The sequence below is a fragment of the Corvus cornix genome, chromosome 8, assembly GCF_000738735.6.
Source record: "Corvus cornix cornix isolate S_Up_H32 chromosome 8, ASM73873v5, whole genome shotgun sequence".
Classification (NCBI taxonomy): domain Eukaryota; kingdom Metazoa; phylum Chordata; class Aves; order Passeriformes; family Corvidae; genus Corvus; species Corvus cornix.
The window spans coordinates 25,776,224-25,801,210 of record NC_046338.1 but is presented as its reverse complement, the minus strand read 5'-3'; the positions used below and the strand labels follow the sequence as shown (position 1 = coordinate 25,801,210).

Genomic DNA, 24,987 nt, shown 5'->3' with positions numbered 1-24,987 from the left:
AGACACATCCACTACAAATAAAATGACTTCCTGAAGCTCCTCAAGGCCTGGACACATCATGCCATCATAACTGGTAAATCATATCCTGAGGCAGGAAAAACTGTGCCAGGAGGGGATAAAGAACCAAGAAACCTGGATGAGCAAAGGCTAGGTTTTTGCCTGTGTCCTGGACTAACACTAATTATGAGCATAGATGTAACCTGAGAGTCACTGCAAAAAAAGGAAATCCCCTTCAGAGAGTCTTTGTCTGGCCTAGGGGATATATGGGAGAAGTAGAGGATGAATCCCACCCAAATGTGATCTCACTAGAAGAACATTGCCCCAAGAAATCACAAGGCTTGGAGAAAGAGACGGAATAATTTTATAGTCTCTTTTCTGGCAATAAAACCCCTTTAAGATCCCAGGGAAAACAGCTAGAAGCACCAGCTCTGGTCAGGAAAGGAGGAGCTGGACTGCCCTGGGCAGCAGGGTGGGAGGCATGCTGGATAAGCAGCTCTCTCCAGAGGATGCTACACGCAGGCCATGCGTGTAGAGGACAACAACAAGGACAGGCCGGGGCATCCATGTGGTGGTTTAGCTCTCAAAACAGCTCCTGCAGGGATTCAGAGCAGGGCGTTCCGGGCTAATCTCTGCGTCCCCTCAGGGAACCTGAGGATTACTGCTCTGCATCTGCTCACAGGGTTGGGCCCCACCTTGTCAAGGCAGTGGAAGCACTGACAGCCACTCTCAGTTCTTTACTCGGTTTGGGCTCTGTCCCCTGTGGTGCAGCACCTTTAAACTGACTCCCTCACTCACAGGCCTGATGGCTTCTCGTGAACCTTGGCTGGGTTTGTCAGCAAGGGCAGGCTCCTGGCAGCATCTACAGAGCTACAGTGCAGCTTCCTTGGCCATCTCAGGGGCTGGCAAAGGGCAACCACGGGAGTGTCTGACCACCACTGGTACCTACCCAGCAGCTGCCATGGCTGAGTCTTTGGCTGCAGCCCAGGCCAGGGTGGGAGTGGAGGTCCTTGGACAGGAGTCGGCACTATCCCCAGAGCTCTGCTTTCAACTGTAGGCCCATGCTAACTCTTTCAACTTCTCAGCAGAAAGGGCTGCAAAAACCTGGATGGGCTGAGGGGTTTGTGCTGTAACTTATGCACCAAGATCACCGACTTGCTTCTCTTTCTGCTCTTCTCTCTCTCCTGCACCTGCCTGCCAGAGCTCACTGCTGGCCCAGGCACCTTCACGGGACACACTGTTGAGCCTTCCTCCTCCCTTTCAGAACTGGGGATGGTGGTTTGGCATGAGCTCTGGCTGTCCTAGTCCCAGGCAGTCAGCTCCATCTGCTGGCTGCTCTGTCCTTGCCTGCTATGGAAACATGGAAAGCTCCAAGGGACAGTCTTGCTTTTAGCCAGTTTTCTCCCTACACTCACATTCTGCTGTTGAAGCCACAAGTCACAGGGCTGACCCAAATAATTTAAATGATTCACATTTACAAATAGGGAGTATTACATTGAAAACATTTTATTAAACACTGTTACAAATAGGACAATGTATATCAGGTTAAATGAGAGGTTTTTAATTTATAGTCATAACTTAACATAAATTAAAAGAGACTCTCATTTGAAGACTTCTAATGGCTCAAAAATCATATTTTCCATACATAAATATACAAATCTCAGTCTTCTATTCCATTCGTAAACATTATGCAGGCATGCAATCCTTACAAACACCTCCTATTTATTTTAAAATACATTCTGATCAATTGATCAACGGCCACAGACCTACTCAAGAACAAGTATTTTACAATATATGTACAGTTAAGAGCACAGAAATATCCACAGTAAAAGCTGCACAAATAAATATGTATGTATATACAAATAAATACATACGTATGTATTACAGTACATAATCCCACAGGGATGAGATAATTTCAGACCTACCTGCTGTGTTCAGAAACCAAAATACTTTGTGTAAGCACTATGGTTCCTAGTGCTGTTATAGTTAAAAAAAAGGTATCTACATTTTCTGGGATAAGCAGCAGAAACCCAAATAATTGCCCATATCACTACAGCCATATCTATTGACCGGGGCATCTTAAAATAAACTGACTTCCACAAACCAGATCAATAGTTTCAAAGCTGTTCAGTGAATATTTTTTCATCCTGATGATCCTGTTTCTGCAAGCATAACTGCTATGACTCCAGAGAAGACGCCTCCAGCAGTGTAGTAAGTGATGTGAAATAATGCATGTCTTCACCTCACCTTGGTACCTTTTGAGTGGAGCAGAGGAGGAACCAGCCCCCTCTTTAGGCAGCAGTGCACTACTTGCCCACCATCTGGACAGGAGATGGCAAGCTCCCAGTTAGGATAACTACATGACTCAATGTAGGCAGGATTTGGCCAGAAGGCCAGAGTTTTACTCTCTGCTTGTCTTCAATGGAAATACCAGACAGCTTGAGTTCAAAATTTGAGTCATACACAAGGTCAATCTTCTTGTCAGCAAGAGGTAAAAACATCTGGACAGCTGCTGATTTGCATGCAGTTTCATTCTTCAGAAATCTGAGACGTAAGGGAAGGTGGCTTCAATTCCTGCAGAGAGAACAAAATTCCTCTATAAATCAGAAAACTGGCATAGATTTGTATTTGCTCTCATTTCAGAGGAATTTTGTATGCAGCAGGTAGCAGAACTGCATAAAAGTGCTCCTAATACTATATGCAGCTGGACAGAATGCTAAGCACAGTCATCTTTAAGGAGCTGAACAACTATTTCTAAAGCAATAAATCCATCAGTCTTGTTAGGTACTTTCATGCAATGCCAAGATACACTAGGTATCCCAAAGCATATATTGCTATGTCAGCAATTGTATAGCAATTAGCAGCTCTGATTGATTGCTTGTGTGATTAAAAGCAAGAGAATTTGTGAGTGAAGACATCACACGTGCTTACCTGAAACACCTGAGTTAGACATTCTCACCAGCACTTTGGAAACTACCTTCACTGGCTGTTTCCTGCCAGTTCCTATAAAAAAAAGTGAGAAGTACTTTAATGACAATAGGTTTATATCAAATGGATTTTAGCAAAGTGATGGCAGTGTTTTTTTCATGTTGCTTTTTGAGACACAACTTACCTGTAAGGAATAAATTTCTTTGCTGCAAGAAGAATAAGAAAAAGTATTAGCATTTCAAGAGAAAAGCCCTAATTCTTGTTGTCTAAATATTTGGGGATTACTACTTTTTTTCTTTTTCAGATGTTCATCCAAAAGCCAAACATGGCATATATGGACGGTTCTTGAAAATAATTTTGGTATTTAACTAAGTATTGGAATTACCACTTTTTCAAAAAGCAAGATATAGGGCTTTGGAGGTTTTGAGGTTTTTCCCTCCATTGAAAATTTTTCAGGAAGGTCAATAAACCAGTGGACCCAGACCAACTGCTCACCTTTTCTCCGGAAGCGCCTTGCAAGCCAAAGGAGGAATGATGCTGTGGACAGCAGAGAGGCAGAAGTGGCTGCTATGCCCACAGAGACGTAGCTGGCATGGTCAGAGGCTGAAAGGATGAAAAGGTTTCAGTGAGATCAAGGGGCATGTGTGGTCTTTGAAGCCCTCTCTACTTCTTCCCTTTCCTCACGCTCTTCAAGAGGCATCAGAACTGCAGCTTGTAACACTTAAGTTTTCTCTCAGTGAAACAGGACAGTTCCTGTACGCAAGGTAAAAATTACCCCACCCATTGCCAAAGCAATGGCAAGGCAAGAAACTCCCCACACCAGGGTCTGTCTCTAACCTCCAGCCTTGCACAGCAATTTATGCTCCTCTTATTTTTCATGTTGAAGTTCATATTTTAACTCCCTGTGTGCTATCTTCCTCTTTCAGCAACCCTGCTGAGATTGATTAAATTATTCAAGGTTCTAAATTCTGCTCAAGCAAATGAAAGTGGAATTGAGCTTTTAGGACCTCAAGCAAAAGCATTCCAGGCAGGCCAGGGATGTTCCAGCTGAGGGCAGTGGCAGAGCTCTTACTGCCTTGAATGAGAAGGCAAGGCTGAGCTTTCTGTCTTTGAAATTACAGCCTCTGAGAGAAAAGCTCTGTGAGGTCTTTTGGTTGAGGAGTTCATCCAAGAAACTATCACATCAAATAAAAAAACCTATAAAATTTTCCTCTGAGAAACAGACTCATGAATGCAGATTTCCCCACAAGGTTGTTTCTCTAGAAAAGCTTTTGTCTCTATTCACATGAATAAAGCTCAATAAGGAAAATATTTTGTTTAAAAACCAAGCAAAAAGAACTGAAATCAAGTTGCAGCTTTTGTTTTTGGATAAGAAATCAACATTTTCCACCAAGATATTTTAGGATTTTTTCCCTCTTCTATTTTCAAACATGCTGAGTGATTTTGTTGAGCTTTTGAATCCATGGACTTCACTACGTGTTCTAGCTCACTGGTTGGTATTACCACCCTTCCACACCTCATCTGACTAGAAACCCAGTGGCACCTCTCTGTGGCTGGTCACAGGCAAAATACCTTCACATGTGGGCAGGCTGGCACTCCAGTTTCCTGAATGGCTGCACTCAAGAACACGAGAGCCATTGAGACGCCGTCCTTCAAGGCAGCTGAAGTGGCAGGAGGTGTTGTACGTGAAGATCCCAGCCCCCTGGGAGCAATCCATAGAGCCTTTCTCAGGAGAGCTCAGTGGTTCACACTGTATGACTGAAACACAAAAAGAAATGGTTAAGAGTCACTAAGGACTTTCCTGTCTTTGGCCCTATTTTTTTTGCCCTGGTATATGTACAATTTATTTTCAAGTTAATTTGACTTTGGGATGGGAACAGCTCAGAGCCATGAGCAGGCATTTCTAAGGCGCAGCTGAAAACATGGGAACACAGAGTTTAGTTTGGAGCCAGGGCCCTATAGGAATGTGGATTTCTGTGTGTTCCCCAGTGACCAGAAAACTGCAATTCCCAACAGTCTTACCTTTGCATTTTGGCACTGGCTCTGACCACTGTCCCTTTGCCGTGCACTCAGTGCTGGATGGCCCATCCAGGACATATCCCTCACTGCACTGGAAATCACAACGGGAGCCAGAGGTGAGGTCTGCAGGAGCATGGTCACAGGTCACAGAGCCTTCAGCTGGCCATGGGATAGCCTCACACCTCACAGCTGCAACACAAGGAGCACAACAGCAATCAGCACAGATGCTTCAGGAGAACAACACAATGGCAATGCTGACAGCCCTGAGGGCTCGGGTGAGCAGGGATAAGGAAAGGTACCTGCACAGGCTGGCTGCTGCCTGTCCCAGGCCCCAGAAGACCCACACTGCAGTGTAGCTGGTCCTGTCAGGGTAAATCCTTCCTCACAGGTGAACTCACAGGTGGTACCCCAGGTGAGCTGCACAGAGGGATGGGAGCAGTTCACAGCTCCATGGACAGGCACTTCCAAGGCAGGACAGGTCACAGCTGAAAGGCACAAAGGACAACACAGAGCATAGTTTGGAGTAGATCAAGATAAACACTCTTCCAGGAGCTGGCAAGAAGACCTACCCTACCTGGAGCTGTCCCCTACAGAACCATCATACCTCCATTCAGACCTAGCAGTGTCTCAGAAACAGTGATTTCAGGAGGTTGCACAGTGCAGCCAGAGCCCTTAAATATGCACCTAAAGCATTCAAGTTATCCTGGGAATGGCTCCAGATTGCTCTCCACCCTGGACTGCATAAACAGACACTGGCTCCCATTTGTGGTTTAGGGAATAAAGAATCCTTGTCAGAACACTCCACTCTAAAAGTGTGTTATTGTGTGTGTTGGAGACACTGCCCCAGAGTGTTGTTTGTCACCCTGCACTGATGTTTCCTTGCTAATACAAGAGGCTAAATGACCCCACCTTGAGATCAGCTTATGAAAAGTGCTACAGACATGGTGGGGATGAATGTTACTCTTTGATTATACTTGATTGAGAAAGTCTCTTCAGCTTCTTCAAGCTACTCTGAGCTTTAATTGATGGTTTCCAACCTAGCAAGTCTCACCTTTGCATTTTGGCACTGGCTCTGACCACTGTCCCTTTGCCGTGCACTCAGTGCTGGATGGCCCATCCAGGACATATCCCTCACTGCACTGGAAATCACAACGGGAGCCAGAGGTGAGGTCTGCAGGAGCATGGTCACAGGTCACAGAGCCTTCAGCTGGCCATGGGATAGCCTCACACCTCACAGCTGCAACACAAGGAGCACAACAGCAATCAGCACAGATGCTTCAGGAGAACAACACAATGGCAATGCTGACAGCCCTGAGGGCTCGGGTGAGCAGGGATAAGGAAAGGTACCTGCACAGGCTGGCTGCTGCCTGTCCCAGGCCCCAGAAGACCCACACTGCAGTGTAGCTGGTCCTGTCAGGGTAAATCCTTCCTCACAGGTGAACTCACAGGTGGTACCCCAGGTGAGCTGCACAGAGGGATGGGAGCAGTTCACAGCTCCATGGACAGGCACTTCCAAGGCAGGACAGGTCACAGCTGAAAGGCACAAAGGACAACACAGAGCTTAGCTTGCAACAAACCATAGAAAGTTTTTTTCTTTTCTGGTACTTAGCAATACACCCACTGAACAGGAGCAACTTTAGAAAGGGGTCTACTATGCCACCATCTCAGAAAGCAGACAGAAGGGGAAATGTCTCAAAATGGGAAACTGGCTCTTAAGGCAAGACTGCTAATTCATATGCAGCTCATGACAGCAACTATTTACAATCCAAAATTTCCCTATTTTGACTGCTGGTGGGTGATGTTTGAGGCTTGAACTTGATTAGAAAAGTAGCTCATTCTGAGCCAAACACCTCAAAAAATAATTCCTACAGTCAGGAGTAACTGGCCTGTTGAAAGCAGTCTCACAGCTAGGTCATCTCAATTCCCTGTTCCCACCTAAGAGTTGGAAAAGTCTTTCCCTACAAGGAACAAGGCCAGAACATTCATCCTACTCATTTCACCTCCTCAGGAGCAGAGACCTGTGAGCTGGAATGAAATAGCACCTACACCACGTAATTAGTTACAAAGGAATTGGCCAAACTTCCATCTGTACCTACTGCCAGAGCAGCACTGAGGTTTACAGGGCTATGTACAATGCAGAAAGCTCACCTTTGCACGCTGCAAGGGGGGCAGACCAGACCCCAGAGGAGGTACAGTGAACAGACTCCAGTGCAGCCAGCTCATAGCCCTCCTCACACTGAACTGTGCAGGACGAGTTGTAGCGGAAGCTCCCCAATGGATGGTGGCACTCAAGGCTCCCGTGATCAGGTTTCTTTAGTGGATCACAACTCTTAACTTCAAAGAAGCACAAGAAGGTACACAGTCAGTCTCTTTGGTTGAGCAGGTAAACCAAGAAGCCAAACTGAACACTAGCTAACATGAGTTGGTCAAAAAGCAGGATGAAGTAATCTTACCAAACTCGCATTCAGGCCCATAGAACCCAGGGTTGCAATGGCAGGTGTGATTGTTAATGGTCTCTATGCATTCTCCATGGCCACTGCAGAGAGATGGGTTGCAAGAAGCTGAAAAAAAAAAATACAGCAAATTATGAAAGAATCAACAACAGCTACTAATGAAACCTGGCTAGCCCTTTGTTTATCTTTCTAACACTAAACAAGCCCTTTGTATAGAAAAAGAAAATCAAAGGGTTTGGTACTTAGGATTATCCTGTCATTTCACAGAATTTCTGAAATCCACACTTTTTACAGACTAGCTCACAGTAAAAGGATTGAGCTGGCTGGAAACACCAAGACCGCATGTTCTGAGGTAAATATTAGCAATATTTAAAATGCAAAAGGAACAATAAAAATCCTCAACAGGTACATTATTCATTAACTCACCACAGCTCTAATTTGGCTGATATTTGACTTTGATTTTTTTTTCATGACTTGCATTAGCCACTTCTACACAAAGCATTTAATCTAATCCAGTGGTCTATAGCCAGCAGACAGATGCTTCCAAAAAGGGCAATTCTTAACTTGCTAGACCCACTTAGAGAGGGATGGAAGTTACCATCTGAAAGAGCCTGCTTCTCTCCTCTGATTATAGAGAAGGTCTGCTGATTTGCCCCTAAAAGGATGCAAAATATTCTGGGAGCTAAAAGGTGAGATTAATCCAAATCTTAGAACAAGGACAACCTCAACCCCATAAGTAAGCATAAGTGTACAAGTGCTTACAGGGTCAGGTAGCTGATATATAAGATGAAGTTAACTCATCCCAGCCACCACCTCATCTCCACAGGGACACACTGGAATGACCTTTATCATACCATACCTGTGTAGCACAAGGCGACCTTCTTTTTCTCACACTGCTCATCATTCCATTTGCCGTCATCCTTCCCTCTTTTGATGTAGATCTCAACACAGTCCTCGTTGTTCCCTTTGCCATTTGGCTCACCTGAAGCCCAGTTTCTTGCTTCTTCTGTCAATTCTTTGTTAGTTCCAGTCCAGGTCCATACATCATTAATTTTTCTGATTCCAATCCAGTAGTAACCCGGATTGAAGGGTAAGAAGCCATTGAGGTGCTTGATTTCCTCCTTATTCTGGATGGCAACCAGGTTAGTGTACTTCTTTCTGCACCACAGCTCTGCTTCCCTGTAGGTCATGTTTGTGTCTGAATAATGGTATGTCCACCCATTCACCCCCTGAAGTACTGTAAGTCCTAGAATAAAAAGATATCCGAAAGTTGGTGTCTGACTTCTCCCCTCCTCTCTCCCTAGAAGAGGACATATAAAGCTCTATAAATACTGCAAACTTGTCAGTATCTGAAGCTGCATAAAAACTAGTGGCAATTATTTTACAAAAAATCACCTGGCAAACTTCAAATCAGGCAAGTCAGCTTCAAGTACAGGGACTTCAGCCTGTGAAACTATGTCTGATCACACAAAGCTTTGAGACTTCACAGCAGACTGTAGGAGCCAATTATGGCTTTGACAGGCAAGCAGGAAAAATGTGCCATTGCATCCAGAGGTGTTTCTGTGTGAACACAGCCTCAGGTTAATTAGGGCGGGTTCAAAAATTCTGTTTGATGCTGAGCTCAAAGAGAACAGTCACACTAATATTGCTATCCAACTAGTTTTCTACACAGAGAAATACATACTTACCATAGGCAAGAAGAGATAGGAACTGCAAGCAAATCATGTTTTCTGAGTTTTCTCTTCTCTATCTTTTAAGCAGATGGCTATGAGAAATCAAAGAAACACGTTTGTAAAAAAAAAAATAGTGAGCTGTCAAAATTCCATATAAACTACTGTCCATGCAATGTTTGCTACATACTTTTAAACAAGACTTGAGTAGGATTTCCACTTCTAGGAAATTATTAATTTTAAAGCAGTTTTTAATATCAAGATACTTTTAAATGCAAACAACTTTTAAGGAACCCGAACACAGCTGTCCTGTTCACCTTTAGCTGAGCAGTGAAACGGAATAACAGAGTCCATTTCTACTCACAGTTTGTAGCTGCAGTGTCCAGGTGACAGAATTCCTCTGCGCTGTTTCCCAGAGATTGCTTTCTGTGGCTAAGTGGATGAACTCAGTCTTGAAAATCAAGTTCAGCTCCAAGTGTCTGGACTCTGTAATGCTCTGCCTTTTATTACAGCCTTTTATTCCCTCAACTAGCCTCTCCTCCACTAGACGGGAAATTCCACGTGGAAAAAAATTTCTTGGAAAATCCCAGGATCTGGCCCTCCCACACGTCAAGACGGATGTTTCCCCTTGCCAGATCAACCCTCCCAGAAAGACACACTGTGCTGAAAAACTGCCAAGTGCCACATCACAAACTTTTACTGACAGAAACACACAATTCCAGGATATCAAGGATGAGGACGATGGTTAGCTCAAATTAATTGCATGAATAAGCAGATTCCAATTTTTCACCTGGCATAATGTTTTGCAGCAAGGAGGTGTTAGTTCTTCCAGTATCTCAGTAGGAAAGGCACCAACACTCAAAGCTGGTTAACTAATTTTGAGTAAAAATGGGAACAGCAGCATTGGACAAGCCCTTCCTTGTGGATCTCAGCATTGCAGAGCTCTCATTTTGGTCAGGTTTGCCAGTCTCAGGATTGCTGGAACTTTTCTACAGCCCTGCTCACAATACATGTTCATCAGTCACTCATAGCAGTCAAGCTTGAAACATGCACCTTGCTTTGAAGAGTCCCTTGCACCATATTCTTCAATGTTGTGATCTCAACAGAGTTACAGCTCCTGAACAGGTGCATATAATATTTCAGGTGGACAAGACAATACACTAGGAATTGACACGCATTTATTGTGTATACCCTGATTAATTATACTACTGCATAAAGCTTCACCATTATGGATGGGGTTTAATGAGGCTGAACGTGCAAAGGACTCAACAAGGGTTGTCAGCAATAGGGGGCCACAGCTGTAAAGCATAGTTAGAGTTTATACGGTGCATATTGGAGCTCCAATTTTGGAGCCTCAACCTGTTCTTACAGAATAAAAATCAGTGGATTCCAGATTCCAAGCTAATATCAACTGGTATCACCCAATTTTTTCACAAAAAATAAAAAGAATTGTCAGGTAGCCAAAGATCTCTGCCCATCAAAGAAATCATCTCAGAAAAGGGCAAAGAATAAAGAGTATATTCTAAACCAACTTCAGTTACTAACAAATCATGAGAGTTGACTAGAAATTGCAATGAAGTCCTAGAAAGCAAGTCAAAGTTAGTTACAGAAGAGAGTGAGCATTAAAAACAACACACTGAATATTTGTAGGGAGAGGAGCACTTTCTAGCAGGTGTGAACTAGCAAAGCTGGAAACACAAACGGACAATCAAGAAACTCTGGAAAGCTAAGGTTAGCTTTTGGCTGGCCTGGGCAAGATTTGCTTAGAAGAACCAGACTTCCCAAGGCTTCCAGGCAGCATCAGATCAGAACTGCTGTTTATTTAGCCTCAAACTGGGAATGAAAACACTTCCTGTTTGCCAGCCCTTCTCTGTTAGGAGGATTTACCATCTCAAGAACACAGACAGAAGCTGGTATTTTAATGTACCTGAACAGCACATTATGCAGCAGGGCCTGATTTCACAGGGGTTCTGTAAACATTACTCTACTACAGACTAACGTTAATCAGTCTTGATAGGGCAGGCTTTTTTTTGTTTGTTTTTTTGGTTGTTGTTGGGGTTTTTTTGATCAGCTGTTATACCTGTATGCACAGAAAAATTATAGACAACTCCAGGACAGTTTTTATGCTCCCAGGGGCCAAGAGGCAGAAAATCCTATGTCTTTTCCTGGAGATTCTCTTTTCCAAGTCATTTAATGAGCTTCCTACTGGTAAGAGCTCATCCTTGTCATGGCAGAAACTCTGAAGAAAGCTTTGAGGAAACTTTATCAGAGTTCCTTTGCTAATGGAATCTCCGGAGGAAGGAAGAGCTTACTTAATAATTTACAGTAGTCTTCCTTTGCAGGGGCTGTCTGAGACCTCTTGTCTGCAGCAGATAAAGAAACCCCCACAAAAAATAACAGAACACCAAAGCCTGCAAGCAATATGCTTGTAAAAACTCCAGCCTAAAAAAAGACTGCTTCTTTTTGTTGGCTGTATTCCCTTATGCATCATTGACATGGGGCTCTTTTTGGTTTTTCCCAGGGAATTCTGCTATCCACTGACTATATTCTTATTTCCGTGTAAGGTACTGGAAGATGAAGGCAAAATTTTCAGTAAAAAAGAAAGCCTGAAAAATCATTCTCAAAACCACACAACAGAGGCTAAAACCTCATTATTAAAAGTAAAAGGCACTTAGAAACTCCAACCCTGCTGTTCAGGAAGACTGGGATTTCTATGAGCTAAAGCTCACGTTGGATGCTATGCTACATGTATATTTCAGGAAAATACCTCTGATATAGTTACTTAAATTGAACTGTAGATAATCTAGCTAAAAATGCCATGCAGCCTGACCTTAGCTGCTTTCTATGTTACTTATTTATTCTCTTCCCAAAGTTGTTTCACATTTATGCTTTTTTACTCTTTTACCAGTTGATTTGGGAATGTAAGACCCTCATTTCTTGTGCTGCACAGAGCTGGATGAAGTTGTTGCTCTCCCCTTGTGCTACATGAGCACAGACATAGTTCCGTAAAATTAATACAGTTCCCCTCTTCCAGAAAAATAGGAGACTCTAAAGAAAATTTTTTAGAAATGCTGAACATTCCTTGTTCCTATACACTCCAGACTTTCATTTTCACAAGTCTAGCTTTTTATAGTGGATGGGAACACTCCAGACCACCTCTTTTCTCTTACAGAGGTGCCTTGACAATTATGTAGCCACAACTAATTTTCCAGTTGGAAGGTTTACTTAAGAGGCCACTATGAGACACAAAGGGTAGGAAAGGGCTATATAAACATATTAGGAATAAAACCAACAAAATCCAGCCTGGTCTGCTACGTAAAGGACAGCAATTGACAGAGGACATGTCAAATGTAATTTCTTTCTATATAAAGGAAAGTTAATACTCATTGCCATAGTGTTATGCATTGGGAAAAAAGAACAGGTCAGATAATGGAAATACTGGAGTGAAGATTATTTAGGTTGGTTACAACCAATCAAGCCACAGTTTAAAGATCCAAACCTTCTGTAATTAACTTCGAGAATATGAGAAAAAAGGTGTAAAAGGGTGGACAAAAAGCAAATATTGCCTCTCTGTATCTCAGAAAAGAAGATCAAGGGAATTAGAAGCTAGGCCTTCCACGAGAGCACCTAGAAAAGACACTAGAACACAGAAAAATTTCAAAGAAAACAATTGAAAAATCAGCAGAAGGCTGCTAAGATATCAAGAACAGCTGACATTGATGATTGATCTGTTCCTGGCAGATCAACCTAGTTTGTGCCTCAAGGCTGTGTCAGTAATAAAGAAACAATGGTGCACTATGGTTTTTTATAATTAAGATTTTTAATGTTGTCCCATGAGACATTCTTATGAGGAAACAAGTGAAACAATGCTTAGCTGAAATCGCCATAAAATGAGCATACAAGGGATGGAATCACTGCTCAAAAGGCAGTTTTTCAAAGAACCCAATCTGTCCAAGAGAACTGTTTTATTCCCACCCCACTGTAAAAAAGGGCAATGGAGGAAAGAAATCTTAACAATCTTGTAAAACCTAAAAGGTGTTTTAGGGTACTTAGGAGGCATGTGATAAATAATGTTTCCCATCCACTTGGTGCATAACAAGTAGTGGTGGATTGATTTGTAGCAAAAAAGTTTTGACTGAAAATTTTCCAAAGGGGTCATGAAATGCTAAAACAGGAGTTTTGTAGAGTCTGCCTTTCTGTTTGAAATTTGTAAGTTTTGGGTTGAGAAACATTTTTTCAGTATCTCTAGCAGTAGCTAAAGAAAATTTAATGCAGAGGAAAATTATTTTACTTTATCTAAAACTCTGTTGAACTTGCAGAAATCACAAATCCAAGACAAATACAGAACATGGTGGGATGCCAGGTAACCAGAGTATATAGATGTACAGTTGTACATACAGAAAGAGACAGAGATTCATTTCCCATGTCTTTTTTAAAGACTGTTTCTTTATGTACAAGATTACGTACATAATCTGCATTTATGTATCAACAGACAAAACCAGATCTTTAAGTGCTTCTGAGTAATCCAGTTCCATCTCTCCCCTAGAAGATATTTTTGTCATTCCTAAATTAAAACATCTGATAAGTATTTATATAAAAGCTCTTTGTATAATGGACATTTATCCCATGGCAAAGAGCCATAGAACTACTTGAAATTTTGAAGTAATGGGAAAACCTCCAGCTTCACCCACAGTAACACTCACTAGGAGAGGAAAAGTAAGAGCTTTAGCCAGCCTTGAATGGGGGAAAGGAGTTTTAGTGCCAGTAGTGAAGGTGTTTCCTGTTTGGAGAGGAGCTTGCAACACTAATTCTTTAGAAATTAGGAGACAAAGGGTTTAAGGCACAAATTTTCCCTGAGGTCCAGACGGGAAGAAAAGATAATTTCCGAAAACATACTCATCCCTCAGCCTCTGTGTCTGATTAAGTGTGAATAAGGTAGGCAATGCAACCGCTACAAAGACGCTGGAATTTCTCAAGCTGCCTAAGGCAGTCTCCACTCTGTCTGGAGTGGAACCCCTGGAGTCAGAAAATCTTATCTCCACTTCTCATTTCGGGAATTCTCATGTGACTCATAGTGCTCAATTTCCTCCAAACAGGCAAAAATATACATTGAAGAATCTAACCTGAAGTCAGGGGTCACTTGCACTGGCCAGGTATGATTCAGAGCATTGAAACATGAAACAGAGCTAAGGAGCAGAGGAAACAGCAACTCACACCTTGAGTTAAGATAAAAGCAGGACTGGCCTTAACATCACACACTGGCTGCCTGCAGTTGCAGGTGGAACTGATCCCGTGCAGAACTTGATTATTTCTAATTCCACTGTTGGAAATCATGGCAGAGAAGCTCTTGGAGCTTTGTCACCCTTCATGTACACATAGAAAGAATAAGTATATAATGCATGTATTGACTGTTCATTTACCGTCCAGGTCTGTTCCACAGCCCCATGGTCTCAACAGGGGAGATGTCCCAGAAGTGACACTGACGGGGATGCTGGCTCTGACAAACAGAACATTTACAGCTTTTGGCAAGTGAAAGGAGTGAGAGCAAGTTTCAGGATTAGGAGATTAAGCAGGTGGTTGATAATGTAAAAGTGGTCATCATGAGATCGGTTTTTTGTTTTGCAGATTCTTTGCATAGCTTCTGCCTAGCTCTATTCCAATAAAATATTGTTTTGGCTTATCAGAGAGCATGTGAGCTTATCATCAGCATTGAAGTGCTGACATGACCTACAATTCTTCATGTACGGTATCATGAGGGAGAGGCTACAAAAAGGAGGAAGAGGCAGTAGTTCCACTTCCTTACTAATGCATCTCACCAGGAGTTTATGAATTCCAAGCTTCAGGTCTGTTCTCTTCAGTGCTCAAGTCAGCTTCAGGTACATCATTTTTATACATCAATAGACACAGTATTTAATATGTTTGAGTCCTTAACTAAAGCAGTATTCAACAACAGTCATTAAATATAGCATTCATTGTAACAAATACAACAATCGGTAAAGGTCCATCACCAAAACTACTGGAATTCTGTGGAATGAGATCTTGCCACTGGGTATCTGAAATCTTCAAGGCAGAAGACCAAAGCACAAGGAACATCTGCATAGCACTGAGAAGTAAAACCTGACCCAAGAACAGCCATCAAAGGTGTATCATTCTTATTACTCATTCTTTTTCTCAGTCAATAGACCATGAGAGAACAGAAGTTCTTGAATTAAGGACTCTTTCAGGAGCTTTTTTTGCCACAGCCATACCATCTATGAATTATTCAAAGAAAGAAATTTATTTCCGTCAGCTGGATAGGTAATTACTTTTTAGGACAGGCATTTTTAACACAAGATAATTAGTGAAGTGTACTTTAATTACTGCATATAATTGTTGTTTCAAGAACAAAGAACTCATCACTAACATTGAAAGTAATGGTGTTAAATTACTTAATTTTATCACTTCCTGGACAAGAAAACCCCAACAAACCAGCACCACAAGGTTTTTTAAAGTTCCAGTTAACTGGTACCAAAATAATTAGGACTTCCCTTTTTACCAGGGCTAGAAAACAATACTTTAACTTTTCCAGTGAAGATTTTGCTCTTCCAACCGTTTTAGATTTCTTGACTCATCAAGGAAGGATGAGTCCGTCACCTATCCTGATATTGTTGCACTTTTATGTTTGAGCCCAAAAAACAATCCACAGAGTCAGTTTTCTCAAGTGCTGAGCATGTACCCCACCCCACAGACCCTGTTAATAACCCTTCACATAAAGAGCTGTCAAGCACTGGAACAACCTGCCCAGGGAACTGGCGGAGTCACCATCTCTGGCGATATTTAGGTGCTTAGGAATTTGGCAGTGTTAGGTTTCTATTTGCATTCTGATCTTACGAGGCTTTTCCAAAGTAAGTGACTGATTCTGTGATTCTGTATTTTATCCTTCCTGGTACATACAAGTTGTGATTTTTTCCTCTCATTTATCAATAGCCATTTACTCATCATTTGTAGTCACATGATTGCAATTAGTAGCAGAGTCTGGTTATTTGGCCCACAGAAGTAATATTACTTTCATAACAGGTATTGTATCAGCAGGAAGAGAAGGAATTGCCATTTATCATCAATAAAATAATACTTGGCCTGCATACATCATTCTTACTTCAGGCAGTTAAGAGCTCAGTTCATCTGTGCTTCTAAGCTACAAAATCCCCACAATGGGGGTACATAAATACAGCGCGGAAGCTACCCTACTCTCAAAATAAAATGAAAGATCCAGATTTATGCCCACCCAAAGATAAGTAAATTAGGAGTGCAGTTGCTCTATACCCTCTAGAGTTAAAGACAGACAAACGTTTATCTAATTTATATCCAGAATTATGCTAGTAAGACTTCATACCATTACATTCCCCATCCATCATCTTCATTCTGATTTTTTTTTAGGAGCTGCAATCCCAACACCATGACAAAGGAAGGACATTGTTTCCCTGCTGAGTGCCTCCAGCCCTAAATCCACCAATCAAAACCCCCTCATATCTCTACTCCATGAATGCAAATTTGTGAGCTCATCTTGAAGAAAAGCAGTTGAAAGGCCCTTCTATTCAGAATGTCACATATCCTGCATAAATGAACTCTGATCAATTAAACAGCTCATTCACACTGTTTGTCTCTGCAGACCACAACAGAACAGCTGGGCCTCGGGAATCATCACCTGCACACTGCTTCCATCATGCCCCCAACATATGGTGCAAGGCACGGACACCAAGAGCAAGGAAGGACAACCAAAGGACAGTAGAGCCCTGGTAACAAACCTGGAGAGCTGTTTCATTGAATAAGGGGAATCCGGGCATGTTCAGTGTTCTCTCACTTCAAACATTAACAATCCTGTGACAGGCAGGTGATATTTATGGTCATTCAGAAGGAGAGCCAGGAGAATGACACCTCCCGGTAGGAAACTCTAGGCTTTTAAAAGGATAGATACATGTCATGAAGTCCCTTCTAAAGAAATACCTCTCCAGGAGCCTATTAGAAATTTGTGTTTAAACCTGGGGAAGAAGAAGCAGCTAGGAAGGCTCAGAAAAGTAAAGAAGGTGCTCAGAAAAGTAGGAAGGTACTCAGAAGTTTTCTGTATATAAACAGATACAGCTGGTACAAAAAACCCAGATGGATAAAAAAAACCACCTCTGAGTAAATGTAGACCAGAAATTAGAGGGTGTTTTTAGCCAGAAGAGCAATGGGGTTATAAAATTGCTTCCTATGTGGAGCAAAACAAAACTTGGTTTTCCTCAGATCTTGTTCAATTTCTGAAAGGGATCATAGGGGACCATTATTCATGAAAGCAAGGTACGAAGGGCCCAGAAGAGGCCCTTCACAATCCAGCATGCTGGAGGTTGGCCTGGATTCCTAAACTTTGGTGCACAAACCAAGCCTCTGGATCCTGGACTGACTATATACATACACAGATCCCAAAGATGTTGATCCCAAGAGAGATAATGTTATTACCCTGCATTTGTTCTGGCTTCTTTGCTAACCTGAGGAACTGCTAATCAACAGTTGTAGAAGAAGAATCTTTATTAAATCCTATTAAATTGGGTGGGCCAAGCAGCAAAGAAGAACCTGTGATCTTTGATGCCCATGACAGAATTTACAACAGTGCATTTCCTTTGCACAAGTGTATTAGGCATTCTCCTGCTCAACTCTGGGGTAACTCCCACTCTGGAATAAAAAAAAATTTGCAAGTACAGCTAAAAATTAGCCTTCATTTTACTTTCTCTGTTGTGTGAGGGTTACACACAATGGAAAGCACCTACTTCAAAATCCTTTCCTTAATATTTTCCTGTAATACAAGCACGGGCTAAATGTATCTTTACATCTTGTGCTCTCTGTCAGAGAGCTCAATAAAAGGAGAAATTTATACACCTGGACAGCAAAATGATTGCTTCCCTTTCCTGACTCTAGTACCCTGGATTGATCCAATGGCTTGAGCGAATCTAATGTTGAGTTTCACTGCAGCACCATGTATAACTTAACATATTTGCATAATAATAACATGCCTTTTCTAGTCACTTGCCATTCAGAGGTTAAATAAGAAAATAAATGTAGATGTTTTGACATTAAGATACTCCTCACAGGATCTGATGATAGGAAGGACATAAACAAAACAATTTTTAGTCATTTGGGTGCAGTCCAAATCCTGCAAACCATAATGCAAAACAAGACCCAAATAATGTTTTTTAGGACTCCACTGCAAAGCGACAAGATGTCACTTGACCAAATAAATAAAAACCCCCTTAATTTTTCAGAAAATAGCGCCAAGCTTACTGCCTCAGTTAGCCATGAGTAAGCCCATGACAAAAGGAAAGTCCCTCCATGCAGTTTTGTTGGAGACAGGCTGTGCCTGGTTAAAGACCCCTGTCACCCCATGCCATTCTCTCTGTACCCCTGAGGCCCACAAAGTGACGCACGAACAATTCCCACCAACAGCGGGGAATTTTTGTCTGCAGCCTAACAGCCAACAGGAAGCTCCTATACCTGGGCATGGCATAGGAAACTACTCTTGGATAAGATGGATGCTGGGGAAGAGAAAAACATTAAAGAAAACAGGACAAAGCTCTGCTCTATTACTAAGTCACAAATTTATCTGCTCAAATTCATGTTGGGTGAAGCCTGATGCCTGCCCTCCTTGTTGAGTGCAAATTCCTTTCAAGTTTAGCTTCTAAGGTATACCACAAGTATTTCCTTTGCCATCCTTACAACTATTGTTTGTTGCTAGTTCCTTCCGCGCATCATAACTGAAAGGGGGCAATAAAGGTTTCCACAGGCACACAACAGGCTGTTGTGCTTAAGGAAATGAAGCAGCTCATTCCAGTGAAAAAGACGGAGTTCATGCAAACAAACAACTTCCATAACACTTTCTTAATACAGGATAAACAAAACCATGAGATATTAGGGTAGATTGGTAAACAAAGTAATCAAGGAATAAGCTAAATACACAACACCAACCAAAATAAAAAAAGACCTTGCTAGATTAGTAAAGGCAAACTTAAAGGACAATCCTACCAGCCTTTACCACTAGATAAAGCAAGCTTACACAACCACCTCAACTCCACAAGACTCTCCAAACTATATTATCATAACTAGGCACAGATTTTATCACTTTCTCTGCCTGCCTTGAAAATCCTGAGCAGCTGAGGTAGGAGGCTTGGTTTCTACTTAAAGCCCTTCACACCTCTTTACCCCTTAAAATTTAGTTAGTAAGGATTCAGCTTCCTAGGTCTCTGGGTTTTTCGTTTTTTTTTTCCCCAGTATGACTGCTACTCTGTGTACAGACAAGGTAACTAACAAGAGTCTCTGAAATAACAAAATGCTTGCATTTGCTAATTAAGGTTTGTTAGAGTTAAAAACGTAGCTTAGGAAACAACTTTTGTTTTAAAGTCTCAAAATAGTCTAACCAAGCCCCAATTTACATCTATCTCTGTAGTATCTCTAAATACTGTATTTAGGTTATATGTACTCTTCCTCTGTTTTACTGACATTTTCCATTAATTTTATCTTAATTTTTATAGCATATTGTTTGTGTATTCAGGTGAAGTATTTAATGCTAGTTTTAGGTTATAAAACTATTACTGATGGAGAAATTCATGTCAACAATAGCTTAATATTTGTATGCATAAAAAGAATAAAATAGTTCAGTTAAGTGATCTACAAAATAACTTTAAAATGTAGTTATGTTGAAGTTTATTTATGCAAGTGTTCTGAAGTTTTTTGAAATATTTTTAGTCTTTAATATATGAAAATTCCCTGATTTTGGAGTAAACATTTGAAACAAGACTATGCTCTTATTTCAGCACTGCATGAAAACAATTATTTTTCCTTTGGTAAATATTATAGATTTAGTCTTCAGTGAAGTGGTAACAAGGGGGGATGGCTTTAAACAGAAAGAAAATAGGTTTAGATTGGATATGGGGAAGAAGTTCTTCACTGTGAATGTGGTGAGGCTCTGGCACGTGTTGCCCAGAGAAGCTGTGGATGCCCCATCCCTGGAAGTGTTCAAGGCTGGGCTGGACGGGGCTTGCAGCAACCTGAGATAGTGGAAAGTGTCCCTGCCCATAGCAGGGGTTAGGAATAAATGGTCTTTAAAGTCCCTTCCAACCAAAACCATTCTGTGATTCTAAAAATTATTCATTCTAACATCTGTGACTGTATGATCAATTTCTGTGGGGCTTGCCTAAATCATCAAGTGCACCTATAAAATAAGGCAACCATGAGTTAAATTTGTATTTCTTATTCAGCATCAGTGAAATGTAACCTACAGAATACTGGCTATCAAAGCTACCAGGCTCTCCATGACTCTCTTCCCTGGCACAAACACCTTGTTTTGCAAGGTGCTCTCTACAAAGTCCCAGCTTGAGGACAAGTGGAGAGGAGGCCACAGTTGCAAAGGGAGGGATGCAGGATAAGAGCTCTTGAAAGGGCATTTTAGTGTTAGAGGCAGTGGTTAACTCCTGCTCTTGTAGTCTATGCAAAATACCTTGTTTCTCTGCTTTTGGTACCTTGACGCTCAGAGAGGAGCATCAAGTAAAAGCAGACCTTTATTGCCATGAGGGCTTCTGTCAGGCGGAGATCTCGAGGCTCAGATGACCTCAGTCCAAGTCAGAAGTTAATATATTAATTACATTGGTTTAATACTTCTCTTGACTTGGGGATTTGTTGTCAGACTCCATAACAGTACTACCTTGGTGTTTTATTGAAACCAGAGAAATAGTCATTGACTTCTTTTCAAGTAGACGCTGCGCTGCTACTTTCAAAGCTGGATGTGGTTACCAAGGCAAGAGTGATCCGTAGATATGTTGCTTTGCAACTGACATAGCGATATAAGTTGGCATGTTTTTATCGGCGGGCACCTTGAAGGAGCCGCGCAGCAGCCGATCCCGCTCGTCCCCTCACGGTGAGCTGCCGCCCGCAGCCCGTCCCGCCTCACGGCCGCCATGGCGCCCGCCCCGCCCACTGCCTTGCGGCTTCCGCGCCGGCAGAGCCATGGCGGCCGTGCGGGACGTGGCGATCGACCCCGAGGGCACCTTCAAGTACATCCTGGTGCGCCTGCAGCGCCCGGGCGGCGGCGAGCAGCGGGACATCGTCCGCGGCACCAAGGCGGCCGAGTTCCACAGTGCGTGACAGCGCGCGGGGGCGAGCGGACAGCGGTCGGAGCGGGGCCCTCGGGTGCGGGACGCGGCCGCCGGGCCCCGGCGGGTCTGAGACGGAGCGGGAGCCCCGGCCTGAGTAGCTCAAAAGTCCCCTTTTCCCCACTTTCTACGTCCCCCGTGTGATATGAAAACTGGGCCAATATATTTCAGGTGCCATTTCTGAACCCAGTCAACCTCACTTTGGAGAACGGTATGTTCTAGCTAAGTAAAAAACCAAAGGACTTTAACTGCAGCTTTTCTATGCCTCTGAAGAGAAACCTCCCTCTCTTGTAGCTGAAAGAAGGGATCTGCGGGAAAATAGAAAGTAGTTAAAAGCGAGTTCTAGACTATGTAATGCCTAGTGCCTGTTCTAATGGCTCTCACCATTCTTCTTGTGCAGATCATATATTTGAAAAAGTAAATCCGGAGATGGAAAAGCTGGGATATGAGTGCAAGTGCCTTGGAGGAGGGAAAATTGAACATAATAGCAAAGACAAGAAAATTAGGGTATTTGGGCTCTCAACAGTAAGTGCATCTCTCAAGCAACCTTTCAAATGCTTCTGTCTCTGATGCTCTGGGATTTTTGGTTAATAGCATGGTGGCTTTTGGCAATTTGCATCATATTGTAAACATAACTGGAAAACTCGCCTGGCTCTCTTGTGAGATAGATTAGAAAAACAATAGTTTTAGGGCAGGAGACCAGTAAGATAACATTGGTGTTACTCAGCATTAGGTTAAGTTAGAATTAAGACTAAAAATGGAAGTTGGCATCTCTTGACTCAGAATCTTTTAGTCTTACTGCTAGAGCAGGAATAGCCCATTTGTAGCCACAGGGGCTTGATCCAGCTAGTGTGTGATCTTTATCTGCCAATAAAAATGTTGGTTGGTAGTGACCAGCTAAATTGTGAATGTCATTCTGTGTATGTGTTGGGTGAGAAGAGTAGATACAGTTTAGGTGTGGTGAATTTTTAGTGGGTGAAGATATAGTAATGCATTTTGTGGGAATAAAAGTAGCATTTTTGTTACCTCTTATTGTTCTGTTTAAATTCAGTTCCTTTAGGTAAGACTCAGTAAATGGTCAGAATTTCTCTCATTTAGGGAATGTGCTATAGTCTATTTCTGGTATTGCTTAGTGATGAAGCTTAGCTGTTTCTGTGGTAACAACTGAGTAAAGATTCTAAGCTTCTAAAGGAGACAAGAAGAAAATAGTTCAATTAAGTTAATGTAATTTTCTATAGAAAGTGATGGTTGCTTCAAATCTGCCTACCTTTGATGAGGAGTGAAGATTGGGCCTTGAATGTCTTAAGCAGTTTCAAATGTTAGTGCTGCTTTTCTTCCAGGATGACTTGTGCCACCTGGAATTGTAAGGAGGAAAAAAACCAAAGCCAAACCCCTTAACATCTGTGTGGGATGGGAAGGCAGTGTATAATGCTTATTATACTAAATTCTCCTGATGGTTGGTTTGCATTGTGATTGCATTTTTAGGTGAGACTTGATACCTGTATTATTAATCTAGCTGCCAAATTAAGTGTTAGAGGCAGTGGTCAACTCTTGCAGTCTGAGAAATACACTTTGTTTCTCTGCTTTTGGTGCCTTGATGCTCACAGAGGAGCAGCAGGTAAAAGCAGACTTTTATTGCCATGAGGGCTTCTCTCAGGAAGAGATCCCAAGGCTCAGATGACCTCAGTCCCAGGTCAGAAGTTAAAATATTAATTGCATTGGTTTAATGCTTCTTTTGACTTGAAGGTTTGTTGACAGAGAACTACCTTGGGGTTTTATGGAAACCAGAGAAATAGTCATTGACTTCTTTTGAAGCTGTGCTGCTATTTACAAGGCTGGATGGGGTCTTCAAAGTGCTTGCCAAGGCAAGAGTGAGCTGTGGATATGTTGCTTTCCAACTTATATAACTATATTATCTGTTATTTTTGAAAAGCTTGCATTTTATAATGCATCAACTTTAACCTTTTCAGTTTAAATGCTTGTTTATCTAAGCTCTTCTTCTTTGGGGCTGGGTTACTGATGAAGAGTATGTTTTGTTTGATAGTACAACCTTGGGCTCTTTTTTCAGTCTAAGTAAACTTTCATGTGAAATATTATGGGAAAAAAAACAACTGGTAAATCACAGATTTCTATCAGTACACTGCACTGTTGTGCAGTAAAGGCTTTTTCAGGGAGAAAGTTGTGTAGTTCTGAAATAAGAAATCAAGATAACTCTGATCATGTAAGACAATAATGGAAAGGCCACTTCGACCACAACTGCCACAGTTTCAGTGGAAGAGTAACATTGTGATCAGTGATTTTTTTTAAAATGAGGGTTAAAAATCACATGGGTCATCTGACCTTACCTTAGCTTGGAGTTGTAATGGCTGAAGAGCACAGATACTTAAAATTGTGCTATTATCAACTGAGGCAAGATTGAAAATAAATAAGACATGAAGACTGTGATTTCTTTAGTGGCCAGAATAGCGCTCAAATGATCACACTTGTTTGCTTATTCCCTTTTCCTTCAGCTGAGCCACATCAGCTGTTTGTATGCTCACACATTAAATAATGGTGGCTGAGGAGTTGGGAACATTGTAAAACAAGCTTTCTGCTGGAGAAATTATGTGGAAAATGCATTCTCTATTATTTGAGATTGCTTGACCCCATCTCATTTATTTTCTAGAACTTGAATTTGGGTAGCAGGGGGGAGTTGGAGAGGATAAAAGAAAAATAAAACATGATACTGCAAGAATAACTTTTTTAGAACTTTTATTTGATTTGCATGTGAACAACTTGTGTTGATAAGAACTGAATGGTTCTGAAGACTTACTGTCCATGTTCAGTAAGCTTTTTTTTTAATTATTTTTTTTGTCTTGCAGGGCTATGGAAAAGCAGATCACTCAGTGACTGTAGAGATACTAAAGAAAGAGTATACAGATTATGAAATTACATGGTCAGATGACAAGAAATAAACTTGTGAACACAACAAGCAGTTCAAACCTGGTAACTGTGAGCAGTACTTTGATAAATAAAATTTAATGTGTTCTATGTATGTAACCATAAATCTTGAGTAACTGGACTCTGCTGTAATTTATAATATGGTTGGTAATCCCACTCCTTCATGCAAGCCTTTTTACTCTCCTTTTGATGTGCCATTTAATTAAACACTTCCACACCGTCTTACCTCTAGTTTATTTCATCCAGTCCAATTGTACTGATCTATTGTAGGATACCTAAGGATTTACCATCAACTTCAAACATCATTGGACCAAACCTGTTCACTGGTCTTTTGACCACAGTGTTTCCAGGTTTTTTTTTTAATTACTTTTTAGACTTTTCATCTTTCTTCTCCACATCTAAAAAAATTGGTGTGGAGGGTGGGGTTGACAGTTACAGTTCTTCACCAATGATCCAAATCTTTGATTTACTCCATGGTTTTGAAAATTTAGTATTTTACAGAAGTAACGATCAAAATATTTGATGTTCCTCTAAGATCCTTCCCTATGACTGATGGCAATGTCAAATTCTGCTAATGTTGCTTTCATTCTGATTCCCCTGCACTACTTTTATTTGTGTGAATTTAATAATGCTTTTTTTCTTTTTGTTTTCCTAGCAATAATTATATTATAGTAAAGTACCTCCTCAGTACACCTAGGCAGTGTCTGAATTAACTAACATCACCATCCTGTTGTGGCAGGATGTTGCTTTTTGTTTGTTGTGAAATTACTTGCTACAATTTTCACTTCTTTGGTTTCATGATAGTTTTCCTTTAATTCATTTGTG

At 41.6% G+C, this 24,987-nt stretch overlaps 2 protein-coding genes across 3 annotated transcripts; one reads left to right on the top strand and one right to left on the bottom strand.

Annotated features, from left to right (window-relative positions):
* Nucleotides 1-1,487: 1,487 nt before the first annotated feature.
* Nucleotides 1,488-9,571, bottom strand: LOC104695464 (E-selectin). 2 transcript variants are annotated; one of them, XM_010409362.3, is made up of 14 exons: nt 9,432-9,571; nt 9,086-9,162; nt 8,257-8,643; nt 7,398-7,505; nt 7,093-7,278; nt 6,292-6,477; nt 5,996-6,181; nt 5,244-5,429; nt 4,948-5,133; nt 4,498-4,683; nt 3,421-3,528; nt 3,110-3,131; nt 2,929-3,000; nt 1,488-2,571 (listed from the first exon to the last, which is right to left on the bottom strand). In XM_010409362.3, the coding sequence occupies exons 2-13, from the start codon at nt 9,120-9,122 to the stop codon at nt 2,943-2,945; spliced, it is 1,836 nt and encodes a 611-aa protein (XP_010407664.2). In that variant the 5' UTR covers nt 9,123-9,162; nt 9,432-9,571; the 3' UTR covers nt 1,488-2,571; nt 2,929-2,942. The 2 variants fall into 2 exon arrangements, with proteins under 2 accessions (XP_010407664.2, XP_019146972.2); XM_019291427.2 differs by lacking the exons at nt 4,948-5,133; nt 5,244-5,429.
* An 11,391-nt stretch (nt 9,572-20,962) lies between these two features.
* Nucleotides 20,963-24,384, top strand: LOC104695463 (14 kDa phosphohistidine phosphatase). Its single transcript, XM_010409361.3, has 3 exons — nt 20,963-21,206; nt 21,623-21,747; nt 24,084-24,384. The coding sequence occupies exons 1-3, from the start codon at nt 21,077-21,079 to the stop codon at nt 24,174-24,176; spliced, it is 348 nt and encodes a 115-aa protein (XP_010407663.2). The 5' UTR covers nt 20,963-21,076; the 3' UTR covers nt 24,177-24,384.
* The last annotated feature ends 603 nt before the right edge of the window (nt 24,385-24,987 follow it).

Bases quoted from the DNA above. Each gene is read 5' to 3' on its own strand.
- LOC104695464 (XM_010409362.3), bottom strand. From the start codon at position 9,122: ATGATTTGCTTGCAGTTCCTATCTCTTCTTGCCTATG. The intron at 5,430-5,995 runs GTGAGACTTGCT...TGTGCCTTTCAG, and splicing joins GCCAGTGCCAAAATGCAAAG to CTGTGACCTGTCCTGCCTTG. The intron at 5,134-5,243 runs GTACCTTTCCTT...CTTGTGTTGCAG, and splicing joins GCAGCAGCCAGCCTGTGCAG to CTGTGAGGTGTGAGGCTATC.
- LOC104695463 (XM_010409361.3), top strand. From the start codon at position 21,077: ATGGCGGCCGTGCGGGACGTGGCGATCGACCCCGAGGGCACCTTCAAG. The intron at 21,207-21,622 runs GTGCGTGACAGC...CTTCTTGTGCAG, and splicing joins CAAGGCGGCCGAGTTCCACA to ATCATATATTTGAAAAAGTA. The intron at 21,748-24,083 runs GTAAGTGCATCT...TTTGTCTTGCAG, and splicing joins GGGTATTTGGGCTCTCAACA to GGCTATGGAAAAGCAGATCA.